The sequence below is a fragment of the Sprattus sprattus genome (assembly GCF_963457725.1).
Source record: "Sprattus sprattus genome assembly, chromosome: 15".
NCBI lineage: Eukaryota > Metazoa > Chordata > Actinopteri > Clupeiformes > Clupeidae > Sprattus > Sprattus sprattus.
The window spans coordinates 7989357-8010562 of NC_137913.1; the positions used below are offsets into that span (position 1 = coordinate 7989357).

General features: G+C 47.4%; 1 protein-coding gene across 1 annotated transcript; it reads left to right on the forward strand.

Annotated features, from left to right (window-relative positions):
* Positions 1-6290: 6290 nt before the first annotated feature.
* ppp2r2aa (protein phosphatase 2, regulatory subunit B, alpha a) lies at positions 6291-19588 on the forward strand (the record flags this gene model as incomplete). Its single annotated transcript, XM_080852549.1, has 10 exons — positions 6291-6491; positions 7744-7821; positions 10637-10734; positions 13816-13981; positions 14948-15060; positions 15373-15550; positions 16049-16213; positions 17287-17456; positions 18356-18447; positions 19312-19588. Exons 1-10 carry the CDS (start codon positions 6485-6487, stop codon positions 19586-19588), a joined length of 1344 nt encoding a protein of 447 aa, XP_080708675.1. The 5' UTR covers positions 6291-6484.
* Positions 19589-21206: the final 1618 nt, after the last annotated feature.

Here is a 21206-nt window from a genome sequence, read left to right on the forward strand (position 1 = left end):
TAGAGGGAAGAGAGAAGGAGGGAGAGAGGGAGAGGGAGAGAGGGTGAAAGAGGGAGAGAGAAAGGGAGAGAGAGAGAAAGAGTGAGCGGGAAAGTAAGGGAGAGAGAGAAGTAGAGAGAGGAGAGATACAGAGAGGGAGAGAGAGAGATAGAGAGAGAGGGATCGAGAGAGAGAGAGAGGGAGAGAGAGAGAGGGAGAGAAAGAGAGAGAGAAAGAGGGAGAGGGAGAGAAAGAGAGATGGAGAGGGAGAGAAAGGGAATATGTCTGAGCATGGTAGGGAGCGGGGGGAGTGAAATGAGGACAGGAAGTGGGCGTGTGCGACAGTGCCCAGGCACTTTCAATTTCCTGCTTTTATTAGCCACTGATTCATCTATCAAATGAGCTAATGGCTTCCCAGGCAGCCGCAGCAGTCCGACCTCATCTCATCTCATCTCATCTCTGCCGATGCTGAAGCTCATCGCTGGGATCTGACAGGCCCTGTCTGCTCGAGCTCGTGACCAGCTGGCGTCACTCATGGCCTCAGCTTGTTTCATGAATGGCCATGACGATTAGGGGAAAATGAGCCACTGGGCGGGGGGTTCCACACATTACAGCCAATCAGATTGAGCGTACAGAGAATGTACACAATGCTTTGATGTCACCAGGTCAGCAGTGAACACAGGAGGGCTTCTCCGCCTGCTCTCTGATGGCTCTGCCCTGGAACGTAATCTTATCTCTGGTCGATGCTGTTGACACTTTCACAAAGAACACCAATCAGCCCGGAAATCAACTCACTTGTTGTGAGAGAGGGGAAATGGCACAGAGTGACATTTGAAGTGTGTGCTTCAAGAAGCTGACAACAGAAACAGCTTTTCTTGCTTACATAAACTGCCATTCAGAACAATCCTCTGTCCTCTGTATCCATCCAGTCAGTAGTGTTTTTTTACGTGCCGCACACACACTTTGCATTCTGTTGTGTCGGTGCAAGAGACGTGGGACGCGTTAGGCTCCGCGGGGGAACAGAACTGGTTCCCAACATCTGGGATCTGGCCGGGCCGGGGGCGTCCCAGCGTCTGCTTCTGTCTGCGCTTAAACAGAGTGTCAGTGTCCTCTCTGCCATCAGCCATCAATCCCACTCATTAACCATCTACTGGCAGCTCTCTAGTGTCCTCCATGGAGATTGCTTCCAGGGGAGAGTCTGCCGGCCTGCGGTTTGTAAGCAGTCTCGTTGAGCCAGGCGAGAGATGCCAGTGCGTGTGTGTGTGTGTGTGTGTGTGTGTGTTAGTGTGTGTGTTAGTGTGTGTGTGAGTGTGTGTGTGTGTGTGTGCTTGTGTGCATGTGTTCGTGTCTGTATGCATGTGTGTGTGTATGCATGTGTGTGTGTGTGTGTGCGTGTGCATGTGTGCATGTGTGCGTGTGTGCGTGTGTGCGTGTCTGTATGATTGTGTGTTAGTGTGTGTGTGTGTGTGTGTGTATGCGTGTGTGTGTGTGAGACTGTGTGTTATTCATCTTTACTTTAAATGTAGTCCCACATCTTTATCACTACATTCTACAGCAGCCACAAACCCCCCAACCTTGAGTATAGAAAGAGCTAAATGTCTTCATATTATTGTCATATAGGTTATAATGGGACGGTTAGGCTAAGATGTACATAGTTGGCATTGAATGACAGTTATAGCCTGTGGTATAACAATTCAAACATAAATCTCCACATTTGCATGGGAAAGTGTGCTGATTGTATACAGGAGTGAGGGGTGACACATGGTGCAGACTGGAAGCTTTCCACACCCCTGCGCCTGCCTGCCTACCTGTCGGCCTGCACACCTGCCTGCCTGCCTGCCAACTTACCTATCTATCTGCCCACCTGCCTGCCTGCCTGCCTACCTGCCTGCCTGCCCGCTTACCTATCTATCTGCCCACCTGCCTGCCTGCCTACCTGCCTGCCTGCCCGCTTACCTATCTATCTGCCCACCTGCCTGCCTGCCTACCTGCCTGCCTGCCCGCTTACCTATCTATCTGCCCACCTGCCTGCCTGCCTACCTGCCTGCCTGCCCGCTTACCTATCTATCTGCCCACCTGCCTGCCTGCCTACCTGCCTGCCTGCCCACTTACCTATCTATCTGCCTACCTGCCTGCCACAGGGCTTCATCTTGTGTCAACAACGCAGGTCACCGCTGAGTTTGCCTGCAATGGTGAGGAACACACACACACACACACATGGCACACTACTGCCATCCGGTGGCAGAGTTGCCCCATGGCAGCAGCTACACTGCCTCTGCCTCTGCCTCTGCCTCTGCCTCTGCCTCTGCCTCTGCCTCTGCCTCTGCCTCTGCCTCTGCCTCTGCCTCTGCCTCTGCCTCTGCCTCTGCCTCTGCCTTAGAGCAACTCAGATGCACAGCATCAACACTGAAAGCAACTCAGACATGCCCTGCACAAACAGAAACACAGCAGCACAAACAAAGATGTATTTCATATTCAGCAGCTTGATTAACATTTAAGTAATAAACAGTCCGTTCATTTTGAATGCATTATTTCTGAATGCCAGTCAACAGGCTCAGGGCAGCAGCAACAGTCATTACAGAGAGACACTTTAATACAGACAGCATCAAATATTCAGCAGTTGATTTTAAGAAAATTCATAAATAACAGAAGCTCCATCCGTTCTCTACATTCCCTGTGAAATTAAGATTGGGCCTTAACTGTTTGCTTTGAGACTTTGTCTCCAACTGTTAACATGTCAGTCAGCAAACTGACATCCATCGTTCAGTAGGGGTGTATTAGTAGTTATTCAGTAGGGATATATCAGTAGTTATTCAGTAGGAATGTAATAAAAGTTATTCAGTAGGAATGTATTAGTAGTTATTCAGCAGAAATGTATTAGGAGTAATTCAGTAGAAATGTATTATTAGTTATTCAGTAGGAATGTATTAGTAATTATTCAACAGAAATGTATTAGTAGTTATTCAGTAGGAATGTATTAGTAATTATTCAACAGAAATGTATTAGTAGTTATTCAACAGAAATGTATTAGTAGTTATTCAGTAGTAATGTATTAGTAGTTATTCAGTAGTAATGTATTAGTAGTTCTGCTGAGAATTAATGAATGAATGTGCATTGAGGATGGAAGGATAAATCCCTTTGGATTGATACCGTCTTAAAAATCTTAAATCTTATTTTTTTGAGTTTGAAAAGATCATTAATAGTAACTATTCTTCCCTTCCGCATGCAGGGTTTATCATGCAATCCACAAAACTGAAATGCTTTCAATTATGTCTCTATGATCAAGTTATTTCTAAAAGGCCTGTGTCTTCTCTATTGTTTACCAAGAACTAATATGATAAAATGACTCGAGTGTAGAATATTAAACAGCCTCTGAGTCACCGGAGCGGATCCGTTTGTAAATCTGTAAATTAATCAGGAGGTTGTGATAACTTATCATTCCCCTAGCGTGGTGTTTGAGAAGACTTATCAGTCCAAACATTGAGCGGCTGCCAAGGCTTTCAGAGGAAAGCCGAGAGGACTCGGGAGAGAACACAAAGCTCACATCACACACGATGAAAAAAAAACCCTTTCAGACGATTCAACAGGTCCGTGTTGTGCCGCAGGCTTTGTTAAGCCCGCGGCGGTTTGGAGAGCTGAGAGGTGGAGGTGCGAAGAGCAGGGACACTCGCTAAAGGAAGCGTCGACAGCAGCCTGGCAGCAGCACGGAGGGTGGCAGACTAGCAAACGCATCATACTCAGAAACAGCCCACGTCAGAGCCAGATACGACCCACTTCAGGCCCAGATACGGCCCACGTCAGGTCAGGCCCAGATACGGCTCACATCTCCAGAGCCATAGACGTCCAGGAGCAGAAGCTATCTAATAGATAGAGATGGAATGAAAAAATAAACTAAATGGCGGCAACACGCTGCCCCTGGTTCTTTTCATGGAGTGGTGTAGGTGCTATAGGTCAGATGAAGTATTTGTAATTACTGCTTTTACCTCTAGAGGGGGACAAAGGTCAATAACAGACTACTGGGGTCAGTATGAGCTGCTTTAGTTCTGATTTTAAAAGGTTTGAGACAAAGGTGAAAATGGCTCTCATAGCATACGGCAGACACTACATTGATTTCAGACTCTAAAAGGGAGACCCAGCTCTCTCCTGGATGTGCTGAATAGTCTTTGTGCGAGGTTATTAACACTGACCTTCCAGAGAGGCCCTTCCACCGCCGACAGCACTAATGCTCTGGACAGCAACGCCTCTTTCACCTCAGGCATTGGGTCGGAGATTCTACAGGGCTTCCACAGAGGCACAATGGAGAGCACCCTGACTGAAGGCTGGTATGGGAACCGCACTGCTCTCAACAACAAAGCGTTGCAGAGGGTTGTGCTAATTATGTATAATTATCGTTATCTCTGTATAATGAGATGTAAAGATTTTTTATTTATTTTTTTGCCTTCAATTGATAGTTCAGTGAAGAGTGGGACAGGAAGTGAATGGGAGAAGATGCTGGGAGTGGACAGGAGAAATGACATCAGGCCGGAATGTGGTCTGAGCTACTGCTTTTGCCACAGTGCCCCCCTGATGAGATGTATCATAATGTGGTGTTCAGGTTACTACTCCAAGAGTCTCAATGAGACCATCTGAGGTCACGTCCATGGGCACCACGTGTGCCAGAGGCCAGTCTGGAGCAGAGCACCTTGGAGGAAGCCACCCGCCAGGCCACCTCCGCAGCAACCACAGGGGGAACCCCGGAGACCAGCTGGGCACTCCTTGGAGGGGTGGCACCGCTGCGGAGAGCCAGGCCACATGCTACTGCCCAGTACCGACGCCACGCAGCCCAGTACCACCCAAGACGCGACCACAGCTTGGCCGTCTGGGACAGAGACATGGGCTATATCTGGACCGCGGCTGTTTTGCTGAGCCCTGATGGACACAAGGTCTGCCTTGTTTTGCTGGTCCACCCAGAACCCTGCCTGGGACTGGTGGCCCGAGACCACAGGTTGTGAGGATCGATGCTCCGCATCATCACGGTCACTGGGAAACTGTTGCCGGCGGCCATTATGACCATTATCGGGCTGTACCTGATGGCCAGGTGGGAGGCCTCTGTGGATGTGCCCAGAGCCCAGAGCCCTGTTTGGGTGCTGAGGCTGTGGCACTCAATGCCGCCGGCAGAGAGGACCTTCGACTGACTTTCACAGCGCCACTGCCAGAAGGAGGGTCCTCCACACTGCCTTCAGCAAGCTGGGATCCTCCACACCACCGCTGCCTTCAGCTAGCTGGGATCCTCCACACCACCACTGCCTTCAGCTAGCTGGGATCCTCCACACCACCACTGCCTTCAGCCAGCTGGGATCCTCCACACCACCACTCCCTTCAGCTAGCTGGGATCCTCCACACCACCGCTGCCGTCAGCCAGCTGGGATCCTCCACACCACCACTGCCTTCAGCCAGCTGGGATCCTCCACACCACCACTCCCTTCAGCCAGCTGGGATCCTCCACACCACCGCTGCCGTCAGCCAGAAGGGCTGCTGCCAGCCGGCGAGACCAACACATTGCTGCCACCGCTGCCACTGAGGGTCATCCACGCCGCTGCCATTCAGAGGGCCAGCCACACTGCCAGCCAGAGGGTTCACCATAGCACCGTCACCAGCCAGAAGGACCAACGTATTTCTGCCCAATGCCAGCCTGAGGATCTTTCACGTTGTCGCCGCCAATCACAGAGTCCGCTGCGTCGCTGGTACCAGGTACAGGATCCTTTCGTGCCACCGCTGCCAGCCGGAGGGTCTCTGCACCATCATTACCATTACCTCTCTGACCTCTGAACCTGCTTTCTCCTGCTTCATAATAAAAGGCAAAAAGAGCTACGCCAGTGTCATCTCACTTAAAGGACCCAGACGCTACATTGGTACAGTATTAATCTGTTTTCATTGAAATTTGCATGTAAATGCTTAACTCAGTAATAATATCTCACAGCATGTATGCATTTATCTAGCTGTGCATCATTTAGCCTACTGCCCCAGTGCAACAATCCGAAAGCCATTTCAATCTGATGGTTGTGAGGGAAATAATGGTACATGAAGACAGACATAGCAGGGACTCGAATTTTAGCGTAAATAACTGGATTTCTCATTTGTGGACACATCTTGACAGTTGAAAAAAGGTCCTTGTCCTGGTTTTATGGATTGATTTCTTTGAGTTAATTGCAACTGATGCGTAGTTATCGTTACAGATTACGTTTGACGCCCTGACGTCAGAGCGGGAAGACGTTGCGCCATTTTGAAAGTGCAGTGGAGTGAGTAGGCTACTCTTGGTTACAGAGTTTGAAAGTTTTGCCGTTTCTCTATTGATGAAAAGTATCGAGAGCAATTGAGCGGGGTACTAAGGAGAGCTTTTTCATTGAGTTAACTCGCTGTGCAGTTACTTCGTTTACCAGACTTTTCTTGTGGACATTTTACTCCACCGAGCCCGGCAGATTGGTACGGCAAGGACTGAAACTCAAGACTGACATTCCCTCTCAGCATGGCAGGTAATGTTGGCATTATCCATGGGAGCTAGCACGTTAGCAAAGCTGCTGCAAGACTAACATTAACTGACTACCTCAAATTTTGGTCATTCAAATCCAGAAAAATGAGCGAAGACAGTGTATCGACAGGTTTATTGCATCCATGGTACCTTTAATTAGGAAATTAGTTACAAGATTAGCTCACATTAGGTATTGCTTTTGCAGATGCAAGCAAGCTAATGGGGGCTATCAAGCTATGCTGTCTCGCGATTAACTAGCTAGGAAGAGAGGAAACTTCTATTATATCAGATTCTGAGATCGCACTCATAAAGCAATACCCGTGCGTGGTTAGAGTTGCAGTTAGCTGTGTTTGGACCCGTCTACGATTCTAACGTAAATAACGGACATGTCATTTTCCAAGCTAACGAGCTGCCTATCCTAGCGAACTAGTTAGCTCGCTAGTCTGCTCAGTTGAATTGGGAATGACAAACAGTTAGGTCCTGGCAAATATTGTGTGAGCTAGTTAGCTTTGATGATGTTCATTGCTTTGATGACATGCGTTCATATATGTTATTGGACAAATCTCACAAATGTAATTATATGTAATTGGACAGCAGCTCACTATAAATGTGTTACCTCGCCTTTTAGCTTCGTAGCTATTAGCTAGCTACATTAGCTAGCCAGATAGCTAACTGACGGTCGCTAGCCAAGTTAGTCAGTGAAGTAAATTGTAACGCTACCTCCTAACAGTAATGAAAGAAGGAGCGAATGCTTGGTGCATCCCCCAATTGTCAGCAGATATTTCCGTAATCTTTAAGGAATCATTCAGGTAGTTCCAAGGCTGTCAGGTCCAATGAAATGCAAATACGGGAAGTGTTGTGGGTGATGGAATCAGTCTTAAATCACTCTGGGTTTGGGGTTCAGTTCAAACATCTCGAAGCTACTATCTAGGCCTGTCAAAATGTGGGATACTTATTGAGAGCAAGCATTCAGCTGATCTTTCATGATTGTGTATTATTCTTAATGTCAGTTTACCGAATGCATGAGCTTAATGGAACAAATACAGCCATTCACCATTGGTATTCTTTCACTATCCAGAGCTTTTTATATCAGTGGTTGTCTTTTATGATTATGAAAAGTATCTCACAAAGACTCAATTAGATACCTGTACCCAGCGGCTGACGTGTGTCTGCGTGTCTGCGTGTGTATGTCTGGTGATGCTCTGTTCGATGCAGGTTCTCAGCGGCTGATGTGTGTTTCTCTGTCCCCTGTGCAGGTGCTGGTGACGGGGACAATGAGGTCCAGTGGTGCTTCTCTCAGGTCAAGGGGGCGTTTGATGATGACATCGCTGAGGGTAAGCATGTCCTCTTCGTGTAGCTGATTGGCCAAAAGCCTCCAAGTGCAAGGAAGGGCATCTGTAAATAGATCAAGAAAACACTGGTTTGAATATGGAATATGGAATCCTATCTTGGGATTTACCCTAGGGAAGGCAAAACTCTGGGCAGATGTTTCTCAGGAGGATTCAGCGGTGCAGGGACTTCCCCATGAAATTCCCGAGCAGCTCAGTGATCTCGGAGAAATCTCTATGCAACCCTGGAGGCGAGACGAGGCCAAAACATGGCTTGTGTACCGTCATTGTGATAAGCTCTGCTGTCTATGACATCCCCAGTGCAGTAACTGTGTTAAGCTCTGATATCTATGACATTTCCCAGTGCAGTAACTGTGTTAAGCTCTGATATCTATGACATTTCCAGTGCAGTAACTGTGTTGAGCTCTGCTGTCTATGACATCCCCAATGCAGTCACTCTGTTAATAATAATAATAATAATTGTCAGACTTCATTCGCACAAGCGACACACTGCAACTCACACGTGGATACATGGAGGCGACACAGGACACACACACACACACACACACGCAGGCCTGAGGTCGTTGTGAATTTAGTCTCTGCTTTTTCCTATCCCGGACTGTCCTTCCTCCAGGACCCCAGGAGCAGTGGGCAGCTTTTAAGCGCCCGGGGAAAAGCTCTGCTGTCTATGACATCCCCACTGGTGTCATTGGGTGGTGTGCCTGGGTTAGGGGGGGTTTCCTACAGTATTGGAGATGTCAGTACTCAGCAGAGGGAACAGAGGTTGTTCTGTTAAGTGTGTGTGTGTGTGTGTGTGTGTGTGTGTGTGTGTGTGTGTGTTTGTGGGGGAATTGGTGAGACAGTGAATGCATGCAGTTGGTACTATACGTGCACAATCTCCTCCTCCATCCCTTAACCACACGGTGCAATAGTGGGAATATAACGGCACAGTTGTGCTTGACAACATAATCAAAACCTACACTGTTGCACTTTATAACGCCTAAGATATATTTGTAAGAAATGTATCTAAGTGAGGCCTTGTGTCAGTGGTCGTCTGATGATGCTTAATGATCTGGTCGAATCAGGGGTCATCTGATGATGCTTAATGATCAGTGGTTGTGTCAGTGTTGATCTGATGATATTTAATGATCAGTGTCAGTGGTCAAAACAGTGGTCATCTGATGATACCTAATGAATCCTACAGCAGATGACATTTCTAATGTCATTAGGCTCGTCTTTCAACTGAAGAAGGCACTCAGCAGAGTTTACGGTAGGTGCCTGCTGGACGTGACATAATGCATGTGTGATGATGTAGGACGTTACCATGTCACATGGCAGGCACCGGCCGTTTTTGAAGATAGGTGCAGCAGTTCCACTCCGGCCACTGCACGAGGTAGAACACGAACATGACCCTCATTGGCTGGAATTTCCCATGACAAACGCAACATGTGTTTTCTGATGCAAGAATGCCTGAATAGTGTTTAAAAACTCTGCAACAGTGACAATAAAACCTTTAAATAATTTTATGCTGTAGTGTGGGCTTAACTCAGCACTGAATTTATGAGACCTGCAATGCTGAACTGCTGAATGGATCTCCACAAGTATTTATTAAAGGAACATGGCAATTCATCTCGTCAGTCATCATGTTCCTTTTAATAAAAACGGAAAAGGAATTTCAACTGTATCGACTGTAAACAACAACATGGAACACAATTCCGCTGCATTTTCCGTTAAGTCACGTCAGTCGCAAATTACAACAGGAGGGATAAACTCTCCGGCCCGACGGCCATCTTTTCCAACTCCTCCCCGACTCGGTCAACGCGAACAACTGGTCTAAGTCAGCCGAAGTTGAAAATGAATGCACCTATTACCATTAATAAGCCTGCGTTCATAGTAGGGATGCAAATGATTAATCGACTTTAGATTAATTGTCGATCAAGAGGTTGCTCGATCAAAATGTATTAACCACGATTAATCGCTAGAGGGCGCTAGCGCGAGAGAACGGTTGAAAAAAATAAAATAAAAAAAAAAAACTTTTTTTTTATGTCTGTTTCAAATGCAAGAACTGAGCCAGTCCATAATTTATTTCTTTTTTTTTTAATTAAAGAATGTATTTTGTTATACCATAAAAAAACTTTTCTGCTTTCTTTTCCTAATGCATAATTACTTGAGGAATGTATAATAGAATAGAATATAATTATCATAATGTAATATAATAACTCAACTATTAAGCTGATATTTTTAAAGGCCCTATTGAAGCACTGAAACTCAGGTGAAAAACGCTGCTTATCAATTAATCGAAAGTCGATCGATAAGATTATCAACTAATGATTAATGAATAAAACGATAATTTGCATCCCTAGTTCATAGCTGTGACCTTGGTTTGGGTTCAGTAGTCCAGTGCTCATACTCATGCATTGCTACTGTTGGTTGGTTGATTGATTGTTGAGACTCTGGACATTAATGTGTTTCCTGATTGGTTGATTGTTGAGACTCTGGAAATTAATGTGTTCACTGATTGGTTGATTGTTGAGACTCTGGACATTAATGTGTTAACTGATTGGTTGATTGTTGAGACTCTGGACATTAATGTGTTAACTGATTGGTTGATTGTTGAGACTCTGAACATTAATGTGTTTACTGATTGGTTGATTGTTGAGACTCTGGACATTAATGTGTTTCCTGATTTGTTGATGGTTGAGACGCTGGACATTAATGTGTTCACTGATTGGTCGATTGTTTAACTATGGACATTAATGTGTTTACTGATTGGTTGATCTTAAGACTCTGGACATTAATGTGTTTCCTGTTGCTGCTGCAGCTGACATCATCTCCACGGTGGAGTTCAGCCACTCCGGGGAGCTGCTGGCCACCGGAGACAAAGGAGGCAGGGTGGTCATCTTCCAGCAGGACCCAGAGGTGAGGACCACAGCTGCTCCATACACACCAGTAGCGCTCACACACTCTTACTCTACACACTCTTACTCCACACACCGTTACTCTACACACTCATAGTTGGATATCTGGAGCATCTTCCAGAGGTGAGGGTGTAGCTGCTCATCACACTCGTAGTGAGAGATCTGGAGCCTCTTCAGGAGGATCCAGAGGTTAGAGGTGTGACTGGCACCAGTTCTGATTGTACTCCTACTCTGAGAGTTAGCATTAGCCGCAGGTTTACTGGTTACGGCTCCACCTCTGCTAAGAGTTAGCGTTAGCCGCAGGTTCACTGTTATGACTCCTACTCTGAGAGTTAGCGTTAGCCGCAGGTTTGTTGGTATGACTCCTACTCTGAGAGTTAGCATTAGCCGCAGGTTTACTGGTTCAGGGGCCGTATTCACAAAGCTTTTTATCTTACCACTAAGAGTGCTCCTAACTCGCGCTAAAACATTTTACGTAGGAGTAATTTCTTAAAAGTGATTCACAACGCCTCTGAGACCTACTCATACTAAGGATAATACAAACTCCTAAGCTTAAGATAAAACACTGTCGCTATGGATGACGTCGATTCTCATGCACGAGTTTAGAAGGGGTGAGGACGGTGATTGGTTGTTGACAGGCTCTCTCATTAAAAACTCATTCGTGACTTCCCTCTAACAATCCCACTATATCTCAACTGAAAATAAGAGAATAACCTAGGCTTCAAATTAAGTCATATTAAATAGTTATGGACAGTGCAGTTAGCAGAATGCACACGCATGATGACAAGTTTGTGCATCCAACGGGAATGACACTTTGCACGTTAAGAGAAATAGAAAGCGATCAATATAAAATATGGCAATTGCATGTAATAATCAAGGCAGTAATAATTAAAGCACCCAGCAAACTGTTAGGCTATTATATTTCCAGCCCTTGACCACTTCAAATATCAGCTCATACGGCCCTCCAAGCCCTCCAATCTTAATTGATCAAAGCGAAACGAACGTGAAACGTAGCCTAAGCGAAAGCCTACTGGTCCCAGGACCAATAGCCACTGTCACCCCAGGGGCATCCAGCTGGTAAGTTCTCAAAAACCTGCTGCAGACCGCTCTCCGTTGAAATGCACGAGTCATCGGTACAACGTCCTCATCTTGAAGGGGCAATTATTGTAATGTGTGTCCCGTCACTGGACATTCCTGCGATCGCCATGGAATTTACTTTGATCTTGTGTAATAGATTGTCCAAAGGCAACTGGATAAACTGTTGGATGATGTGGGGTCTACAGTGCGTTGATAGTTTGATGAATTAAACGGCTGACTGATGATATCCCAGTGTCGTCATTTGCGTTTTCCGCGAAGCAAATAGGCTATCTTTATGTTTCCAAACATTTCACTTCGGGACACATCGTTGTTTAAAGGCGTCATTGCATCCCGCGCTAATTCTACGACAATATTAATACCTTCACGGTTTAAGCAATGTCTTTTATCAATTCCAAGTCGGCTGCAGCCATCTTACGATTTTTTGTGAATAAGTCTTAGTGACTTAGGAGTCCTCATGAGGAGTTTTAAGCTGTCTTAGACTTAGGTGCTACTTTTAGGGATAAAATATTTTGTGAATTGCTCTTAGTAAAAAAAAAATAGGAGTCCTACATTTAAGACTGACACGCCCATTATTTTTAGGAGTTTCTCCTAAATTCGCCACTTATGAGCTACTTTTAGCCCTAAGATTCTTTGTGAATACGGCCCCAGATGTGTAACTGCCACCAGTTTTGATTGCACTCCTACTCTGAGAGTTAGCGTTAGCTGCAGGTTTACTGGTACAACTCCTACTCTGAGAGTTAGCGTTAGCTGCAGGTTTACTGGTACGACTCCTACTTTGCAGAGTTAGCTTTAGCCTGGGAACTGAAGCAGTGACTGTTTGTAGTGTTCCTCTGCGTTTGTAGTGTTCCTCTGCGTTTGTAGTGTTCCTCGATGTTTGTAGTGTTCCTCTGCGTTTGTAGTGTTCCTCGATGTTTGTAGTGTTCCTCGATGTTTGTAGTGTTCCTCTGCGTTTGTAGTGTTCCTCTGCGTTTGTAGTGTTCCTTGATGTTTGTAGTGTTCCTCTGCGTTTGTAGTGTTCCTCGATGTTTGTAGTGTTCCTCGATGTTTGTAGTGTTCCTCGATGTTTGTAGTGTTCCTCTGCGTTTGTAGTGTTCCTCGATGTTTGTAGTGTTCCTCGATGTTTGTAGTGTTCCTCGATGTTTGTAGTGTTCCTCTGCGTTTGTAGTGTTCCTCTGTGTTTGTAGTGTTCCTCTGCGTTTGTAGTGTTCCTCTGCGTTTGTAGTGTTCCTCTGCGTTTGTAGTGTTCCTCTGCGTTTGTAGTGTTCCTCGATGTTTGTAGTGTTCCTCTGTGTTTGTAGTGTTCCTCTGCGTTTGTAGTGTTCCTCTGTGTTTGTAGTGTTCCTCTGTGTTTGTAGTGTTCCTCTGCGTTTGTAGTGTTCCTCTGCGTTTGTAGTGTTCCTCTGCGTTTGTAGTGTTCCTCTGCGTTTGTAGTGTTCCTCGATGTTTGTAGTGTTCCTCTGCGTTTGTAGTGTTCCTCTGCGTTTGTAGTGTTCCTCGATGTTTGTAGTGTTCCTCTGCGTTTGTAGTGTTCCTCTGCGTTTGTAGTGTTCCTCTGTGTTTGTAGTGTTCCTCGATGTTTGTAGTGTTCCTCTGTGTTTGTACAGTTCCAACTCTCCTGGTGGAGTCATGTGTTTTGTAGGGAGAGTGACCGGTTTTTGTTTGTTTGTTGTTGAAAAATGGTTGAGTGTCCTATGACTGTGTTATGCCCTTAAGGTGAGTTGAGTTTATGGTGTCCTGTGTGGTGGATGAGTTTGCATTTACATTTACATTTAGCACACGCTTTTATCCAAAGCGACTTATAAGGATGTACTGTATACTATTTTACACTGATGGCACACTGCACATCAGGAGCAATGAGGGGTTCAGTGTCTTGCTCAAGGACACTTTGACAGAGAATCGAACTAGCAACCTTCTGATTACTAACCGACTTCTCAACCTCCTGTACCACTGTCTGAATAGTGTCTTTCCTCCTGTGTCCTGCCAGAGCAAGAGCCAGCCTCTGTGTCGAGGGCAGTATAACGTGTACAGCACCTTCCAGAGCCACGAGCCTGAGTTTGACTACCTGAAGAGTCTGGAGATCGAGGAGAAGATCAACAAGATCCGCTGGCTACCCCAGAAGAACGCCTCCCAGTTCCTGCTGTCCACAAATGGTCAGTCCAGCCACATACAATCACACATGCGCTTACTCACACACACACACACACACACACACACACACACACACACACACACACACACACACACACGAACACACACACACACACGTAGGTATACACACACGTAGGTATACACACACGTAGGTATACACACAAGAAGGTATACACACAAGAAGGTATACACACAAGACCAGTTTACCCAATACACACTCACACACAAGTATACAGGGAGACACAGACACAGACACACTAGTTGACCCCATACACCATCACACTCACATAGCCCTGGGCGCATATTAACTAGTCTGGCAGTATTGGTGCCCATAAATTCCTCTCATTAACCAACCCTTAATTAATGCCTTAATGCCAGCTTACACTACGTCTCTACTTCAATGAAAAGCCTGTGCTGCTTCACACCTTGCACCAGTCAATGTGGTGGTAGTACTCACAGGGAACTAATGTAAGGTTTGCACATGTGTTCAGAATCATTCATCAGTGGACAGTGAATGTTATTGCCCCTCATTGACTTTGTACTGATTAATAAGTGTAATTGTCCAATGACATGAATGAAGTCAGCCTAACCCACCAGCTATGGGAGGAGTCTTCTTTGACAGCAGCAGTTCCTCAACATCCTGTTTTAGTGCTACAAACCATTTCTGTAATCCTCCCAGTTGGCCTCAAAATAGGTTGCTGTGTGTGTGTGTGTGTGTGTGTGCGTGCGTGCGTGCGTGCGTGCGTGCGTGCGTGCGTGCGTGCGTGCGTGCGTGCGTGCAGGGTTGCTTCCTGGGATCTGAGCCTTATGAGGCCATATAAGGAGCACACTGGGGTGATGCAACAGTGCATTTTTCCTTCTGTTTAACTGATATTTATTGTACTCTGTAGCTGTTTGTAACTTGTTTGAAGCTTGCGTTTATGAGTGTGTGTGTGTGTGTGTAAATACGTCCGTACTCTGCCCTGCAGATAAAACCATTAAGCTGTGGAAGATCAGTGAGAGAGATAAGAGACCTGAAGGCTACAACTTGAAGGAGGAAGATGGACGTTACAGAGACCCCGGCACAGTCACTGCTCTACGGGTAAACACACACACAAACACATAATCACACACATGTACACTTGACGGAGATCCCGGCACAGTCACTGCTCTACGAGTAAACACAAACACATACACACACGCACACGTACATGTTACAGAGATCCCAGCACAGTCACTGCTCTACCGGTTACACACACACACACACACACACACACACACGTACACACGTACACAAACACACACACGTTACAGAGGTCCCAGCGGTGTACAGGTTAGAAACGGTAATCTTATTATTAATGCGTATCAATCTACAGGTTAAATCAGCTCTGTCTGCTCTGTGTGTCTCTGTCAGGTACCCATATTCCAACCCATGGACCTGATGGTGGAGGCCAGTCCACGGCGCATCTTTGCCAACGCACACACCTACCACATCAACTCCATCTCCGTCAACAGCGACAACGAGACCTACCTGTCTGCCGACGACCTGCGAGTCAACCTGTGGAACCTGGAGATCACCGACCGCAGCTTCAGTATCCTCTGTGCTTGGGCGGGGGGGGGGATTCGGGGGGGTCTTCAGACAAATAAGGCTTTCGCGTGTGAGTGAAATTAAACAGAACAAAGCTGGTGTGTATGACAATGAGAGGTTGTGAGAGAAGGTGAGTGTTTATGATCTCAGTGTTTCCTCACAGTGAGGAGAGTGTAAAGCACCTGCTTGCAGATGAGAGACTGCTTCAGGAGTACACACACACACACACACACGCAGCAGAGTAGTAGCAGCGTGTGGCTGCCTAGGAATACAGGCAAGACTGCAGAATGCATTTGAGATGTGCTCTTAAATATGTGACTGAATCAGCCAGTCACTGTGACTTAGGCCCCAGCAGGAGAGTCATGCTGTTGGCGCCCCCTGCTGCAGAAGCAAGTGTAATCCGAGCGAGTGGAGCGCACCTGTAGCTCCAAGCCCAGCTCAGTGTCTGCCGTGTTGAATCATAATGTGGGCTAGCTTATGACCTTGACCTTTGACCTGTAAGACATTGTAGACATAAAGCCAGCCAACATGGAGGAGCTGACGGAGGTGATCACTGCGGCCGAGTTCCACCCCCACGAGTGCAACACCTTCGTCTACAGCAGCAGCAAGGGCACCATCCGCCTCTGTGACATGCGTGCATCAGCGCTCTGCGACCAGCACTCCAAACGTGAGTACACTCACCACACACTGCATTTCAAATGTAGGTACACTCACCACACACTGCACTCCAAACGTGAGTAAACTCAACACTCACCACACACACTGCACTCCAAACGTGAGTAAACTCAACACTCACCACACACACTGCATTCCAAACGTGAGTAAACTCAACACTCACCACACACCGCACTACAAATTTAGGTATACTCAACACTCACCACACACTGCACTCTAAACGTGAGTACACTTACCACACACTGCACTCCAAACGTGAGTACACTCAACACTCACCACACACTGCACTCCAAACGTGAGTACACTCAACACTCACCACACACTGCACTCCAAACGTGAGTACACTTACCACACACTGCACTCCAAACGTGAGTACACTTACCACACACTGCACTCCAAACGTGAGTACACTCAACACTCACCACACACTGCACTCCAAACGTGAGTACACTTACCACACACTGCACTGCAAACGTGAGCACACTCAACACTCACCACACACTGCACTCCAAACGTGAGTACACTCACCACACACTGCACTCCAAACGTGAGTGAACTCAACACTCACCCCATACTCCTGGGCAGGGGGACTTCTGCATGGTTGGCACAGGATGTCCAGGGCTTGGTTAGATTCCACTTCCATCACTTCACAGGCAGTGAAGAAGTGATCCAGATTTAGTTAAGATCTAGCTAGAGAAGTTGGCCATTCTGTGAGGGGGGTGTGTGTGTGTGCGTGCGTGTGTGTGTGTGTGTGTGTGTGTGTGTGTGTGTGTGTGTGTGTGTGTCCTGTGCTAACCCACTCCCTCCTCCCTGTAGTGTTTGAGGAGCAGGAGGACCCCAGCTGCAGGTCGTGTGTGTGTGTGTGTCCTGTGCTAACCCACTCCCTCCTCCCTGTAGTGTTTCAGGAGCAGGAGGACCCCAGCGTGTGTGTGTGTGTCCTGTGCTAACCCACTCCCTCCTCCCTGTAGTGTTTGAGGAGCAGGAGGACCCCAGCGTGTGCGTGTTTGTGTGTGTGTGTGTGTGTGTGTGTGTGTCCTGTGCTAACCCACTCCCTCCTCCCTGTAGTGTTTGAGGAGCAGGAGGACCCCAGCCGCCGGTCGTTCTTCTCGGAGATCATCTCCTCCATCTCAGACGTGAAGTTCAGCCACAGCGGCCGCTACATGATGACCCGGGACTACCTGTCCGTCAAGATCTGGGACCTCAACATGGAGAGCCGGCCGGTGGAGACCTACCAGGTGTGTGGGTTGGGGGAGAGTGGTCAGGTGTGTGTGTTGGATGCTGTTGCTATCAGGTGTGTGTGTTGGGGGAGAGCGATCAGGTGTGTGTGTTGGGGGAGAGCGATCAGGTGTGTGTGTTGGATGCTGTTGCTATCAGGTGTGTGTGTGTGTGTGTGTGTTGGGGGGGAGAGTTGTTCTTCTGTTTCTGATTGAAATGAAACAAATGATTATGTAGACCAGGGAGTTTTTTTCTACAGACGCGTTCAAAAAAATGTTTTTGTAAATGACCGTATTCTTCCTCTAGAGGGAGCCGTTGAGTAGTAGAACACCAGTTACTGTCTGCAGAAGCTGTGCCAATGCCAAGTCAGATGTTGATTAAATAATAGTTTTCAGCAGAAAATGGAAATGATTGTCTGATGAAAAGCAGAAGGATAAGGTTCCCTGGTCTCCCTCTATGTGCTGTACAGTTTAATGCCGTTTTAAATGTCCTAGGGGTGGGTTTGTGTACAGTATGTGCTAATTAACATGGGAATTAGAGGCTGTGAAGCACACAGAAACATTGGAGGTTTGTCTAGACATGAAGCATTCAGAAGTATGTCACTGTTGGTGTGTGTTTAAGGTGCAATTAAAGTCTTTTCATTTATGGAACCCGTGTCCAGCTCACAGTAGTTCCATCTGTTTGCCCTAATTGCTGCATTGGCACATCTCTAGGAAAGTGGGAGCTAGCTAACCAGTTAACCCCCTTTGTCACACGACACCCCAGGTCGATGCGTTTGCGAAGCGAGATTTGTCCTTTCAGTGCTCATTCAATCCCTGTTGCGCCGTTGGAAGTTTCTGGGTATTTTTGTCCCAATCACATCGCAGCTCATACATTAAAAAGCTCATACAACTGTTTGCCCTAATCTCTCTGTGTGCAGGTGCATGAGTACCTGAGGAGTAAGCTGTGCTCGCTGTATGAGAACGACTGCATCTTCGACAAGTTTGAGTGCTGCTGGAGTGGAGATGACAGGTGAGAGGGGACACCACCCCAAAACTACATTTCCCATCTCTGGACCAGCACCCCCAAAACTACATTTCCGATCTCCAAACCAGCACCCCGAAAATTACATTTCCCTGAACCAGCACCCCAAAACTACTTTTCCCATATCCAAACCAGCGCCCCCACACTACATTTCCCATATCCAAACCAGCGCCCTCAAAACTACATTTCCCATCTCTGTACCAGCACCCCAAAACTACATTTCCCAACTCCAAACCAGCACCCCGAAAATTACATTTCCCTTCCCTGAACCAGCACCCCTAAACCTACATTTCCCAACCTCTAAACCACCACCGCCCAAAGAAGTGAAGTCAGCCCTTCATCCGGGGTTCCTGAAGTTTATCGTGATAAAGTAGTCAGTCCCCTCTCTGGGGTTCCTGTAGTTCCTGAAGTGTATAGTGATGGGGTCAGGAGAGTCAGTCCCCTCTCTGGGGTTCCTGTAGTTACTGAAGTGTATAGTGATGGGGTCAGGAGAGTCAGTCCTCTCTCTGGGGTTCCTGTAGTTCCTGAAGTGTATAGTGATGGGGTCAGGAGAGTCAGTCCTCTCTCTGGGGTTCCTGTAGTTACTGAAGTGTATAGTGATGGGGTCAGGAGAGTCAGTCCTCTCTCTGGGGTTCCTGTAGTTCCTGAAGTGTATAGTGATGGGGTCAGGAGAGTCAGTCCTCTCTCTGGGGTTCCTGTAGTTCCTGAAGTGTATAGTGACGGGGTCAGGAGAGTCAGTCCCCTCTCTGGGGTTCCTGTAGTTCCTGAAGTGTATAGTGACGGGGTCAGGAGAGTCAGTCCCCTCTCTGTAATGTTTGGTCTGATGAGTGTTTCTCTCTTGTCCTGTCTCAGTGTGGTGATGACGGGCTCCTATAATAACTTCTTCCGGATGTTTGAGCGGGGCGGGCGCCAAGACGTGACTCTGGAAGCGTCGCGGGAGGTCAGCCAGCCGCTCATGGCCCTGAAGCCACGCCGCGTGTGTGCAGGCGGAAAACGCCGGAAGGACGAAGTGGGCGTTGACAGTCTGGACTTCAGCAGAAAGATCCTGCACACCACCTGGCATCCCCATGACAACATCATCGCCGTGGCTACCACTAACAACCTGTATATTTTCCAAGACAAGCGTTAACGGGCATTAACAACTACTTTTGATACTAAAACAGATTTTGTATGGAATGCAGTATATTCAGGACCTGGCCGTGAGCCGTCAGGCTGCCAAACCAAAGGCAAACGTGACGTCTTGTTTCGGCCACCATTTCCCCACATTCTTCTCCACTGTAAGCCACTTGTCTGGATTTGTTTTTGTTTTTGTTTGTTTGTTTGGTTGGTTTTTTTAAAACACTCCGACCTCAGAGGCATTCCATTGGTTCGTCTGTGTGCATTTTACTGTTTTTTGCTGTACATTGTTGTTTTTTTTTAATGTCGTACAGATTTTATTTTATTACTTTTGTTTCGTCCTGTTGTTTTGGTCCCGCTCCACCGTCTAAGTGCCCAGAGACAGCTGCACTGACCAGGCAGTGACCTCCGACCTCCTGGACTCAAAGCTGTAGGGCCGACGGACCGGCCGTGTGTGTGTTTCTCAGCCTCCTCACGTAGCTGAGGAACGAGGAGAGACCAGCTCAGCCGTGTGTGTGTGTGTGTGTGTGTGTGTGTGTGTGTGTGTGGAAAGAGAGAGAGGAGATGCACCAACGTCAGCAGACCAGTAGCCTCCGCTTCATGTGACTGGGCAGAGGTGGGCCAGTGAGGACGAACAGCACAGTTTCACCAGCCCCTGAAGATGACACGCACACACGCACACACTCACTCACTCATGGTGAGAGACTTCGGTCATCTTGCAGTCTCTTTGTATTTCTCCATGGTTGTTGCCACATGTGAGCTCACACACACACACACACACACACACACACACGCCCCCATGGTCAGAGACTTCAGTCATCTTGGTGTTTCTCCATGTTTGATCATCACCACATCAGGGGGGTTTATTTTACTGTAATTTCTGGAAGTTAAAACTTAATGGTTTCTCATGATCTTGGGTCACTTTCTTTTTTTTTCCTTTTCTTTTTCTTTTTATGTTTGATTTATTTCCCCCCAAGGAGTTTTGTTTGTGTTTTTTTTTTTCTTCTTATGAGAGGATAATCACTATAGTTAGATTTATTTTTCTACAGATGAAATGAGGGGAGGGTGATCTGCTCCTGAAGTGCAGGTCTGTAGCTGTCCTGTCCTATCCTGCCCTGCCCTGCCCTCTTCTGCCCTGCCCTGTCCTCTTCTGCCCTGCCCTGCCCTGTCCTCTTCTGCCCTGCTCTGCCCTCTTCTGCCCTGCCCTGTCCTCTTCTGCCCTGCCCTGCCCTGTCCTCTTCTGCCCTGCCCTGCCCTGTCCTCTTCTGCCCTGCCCTGTCCTCTTCTGCCCTGCTCTGCCCTCTTCTGCCCTGCCCTGTCCTCTTCTGCCCTGCCCTGTCCTCTTCTGCCCTGCCCTGTCCTCTTCTGCCCTGCCCTGTCCTCTTCTGCCCTACTCTGTCCTCTTCTGCCCTGCCCTGCCCTCTTCTGCCCTGCCCTGCCCTGCATTGTCTTAAGTGCTGTGTCTGCCGGCTGGGAGATTGCGTTGTCTGTCTGTCTGTCTGTCTGCTGGCTGGGAGATGGCTGACTAGAGCTGTCTTGCGTTGTCTGTCTGCTGGTTCTGTCTGAGGCAGATCCATGGGTGGAGGTTAGGGGGTGGGAAGACCACTGTGGCTCCTCAAACAGCCCCCCTG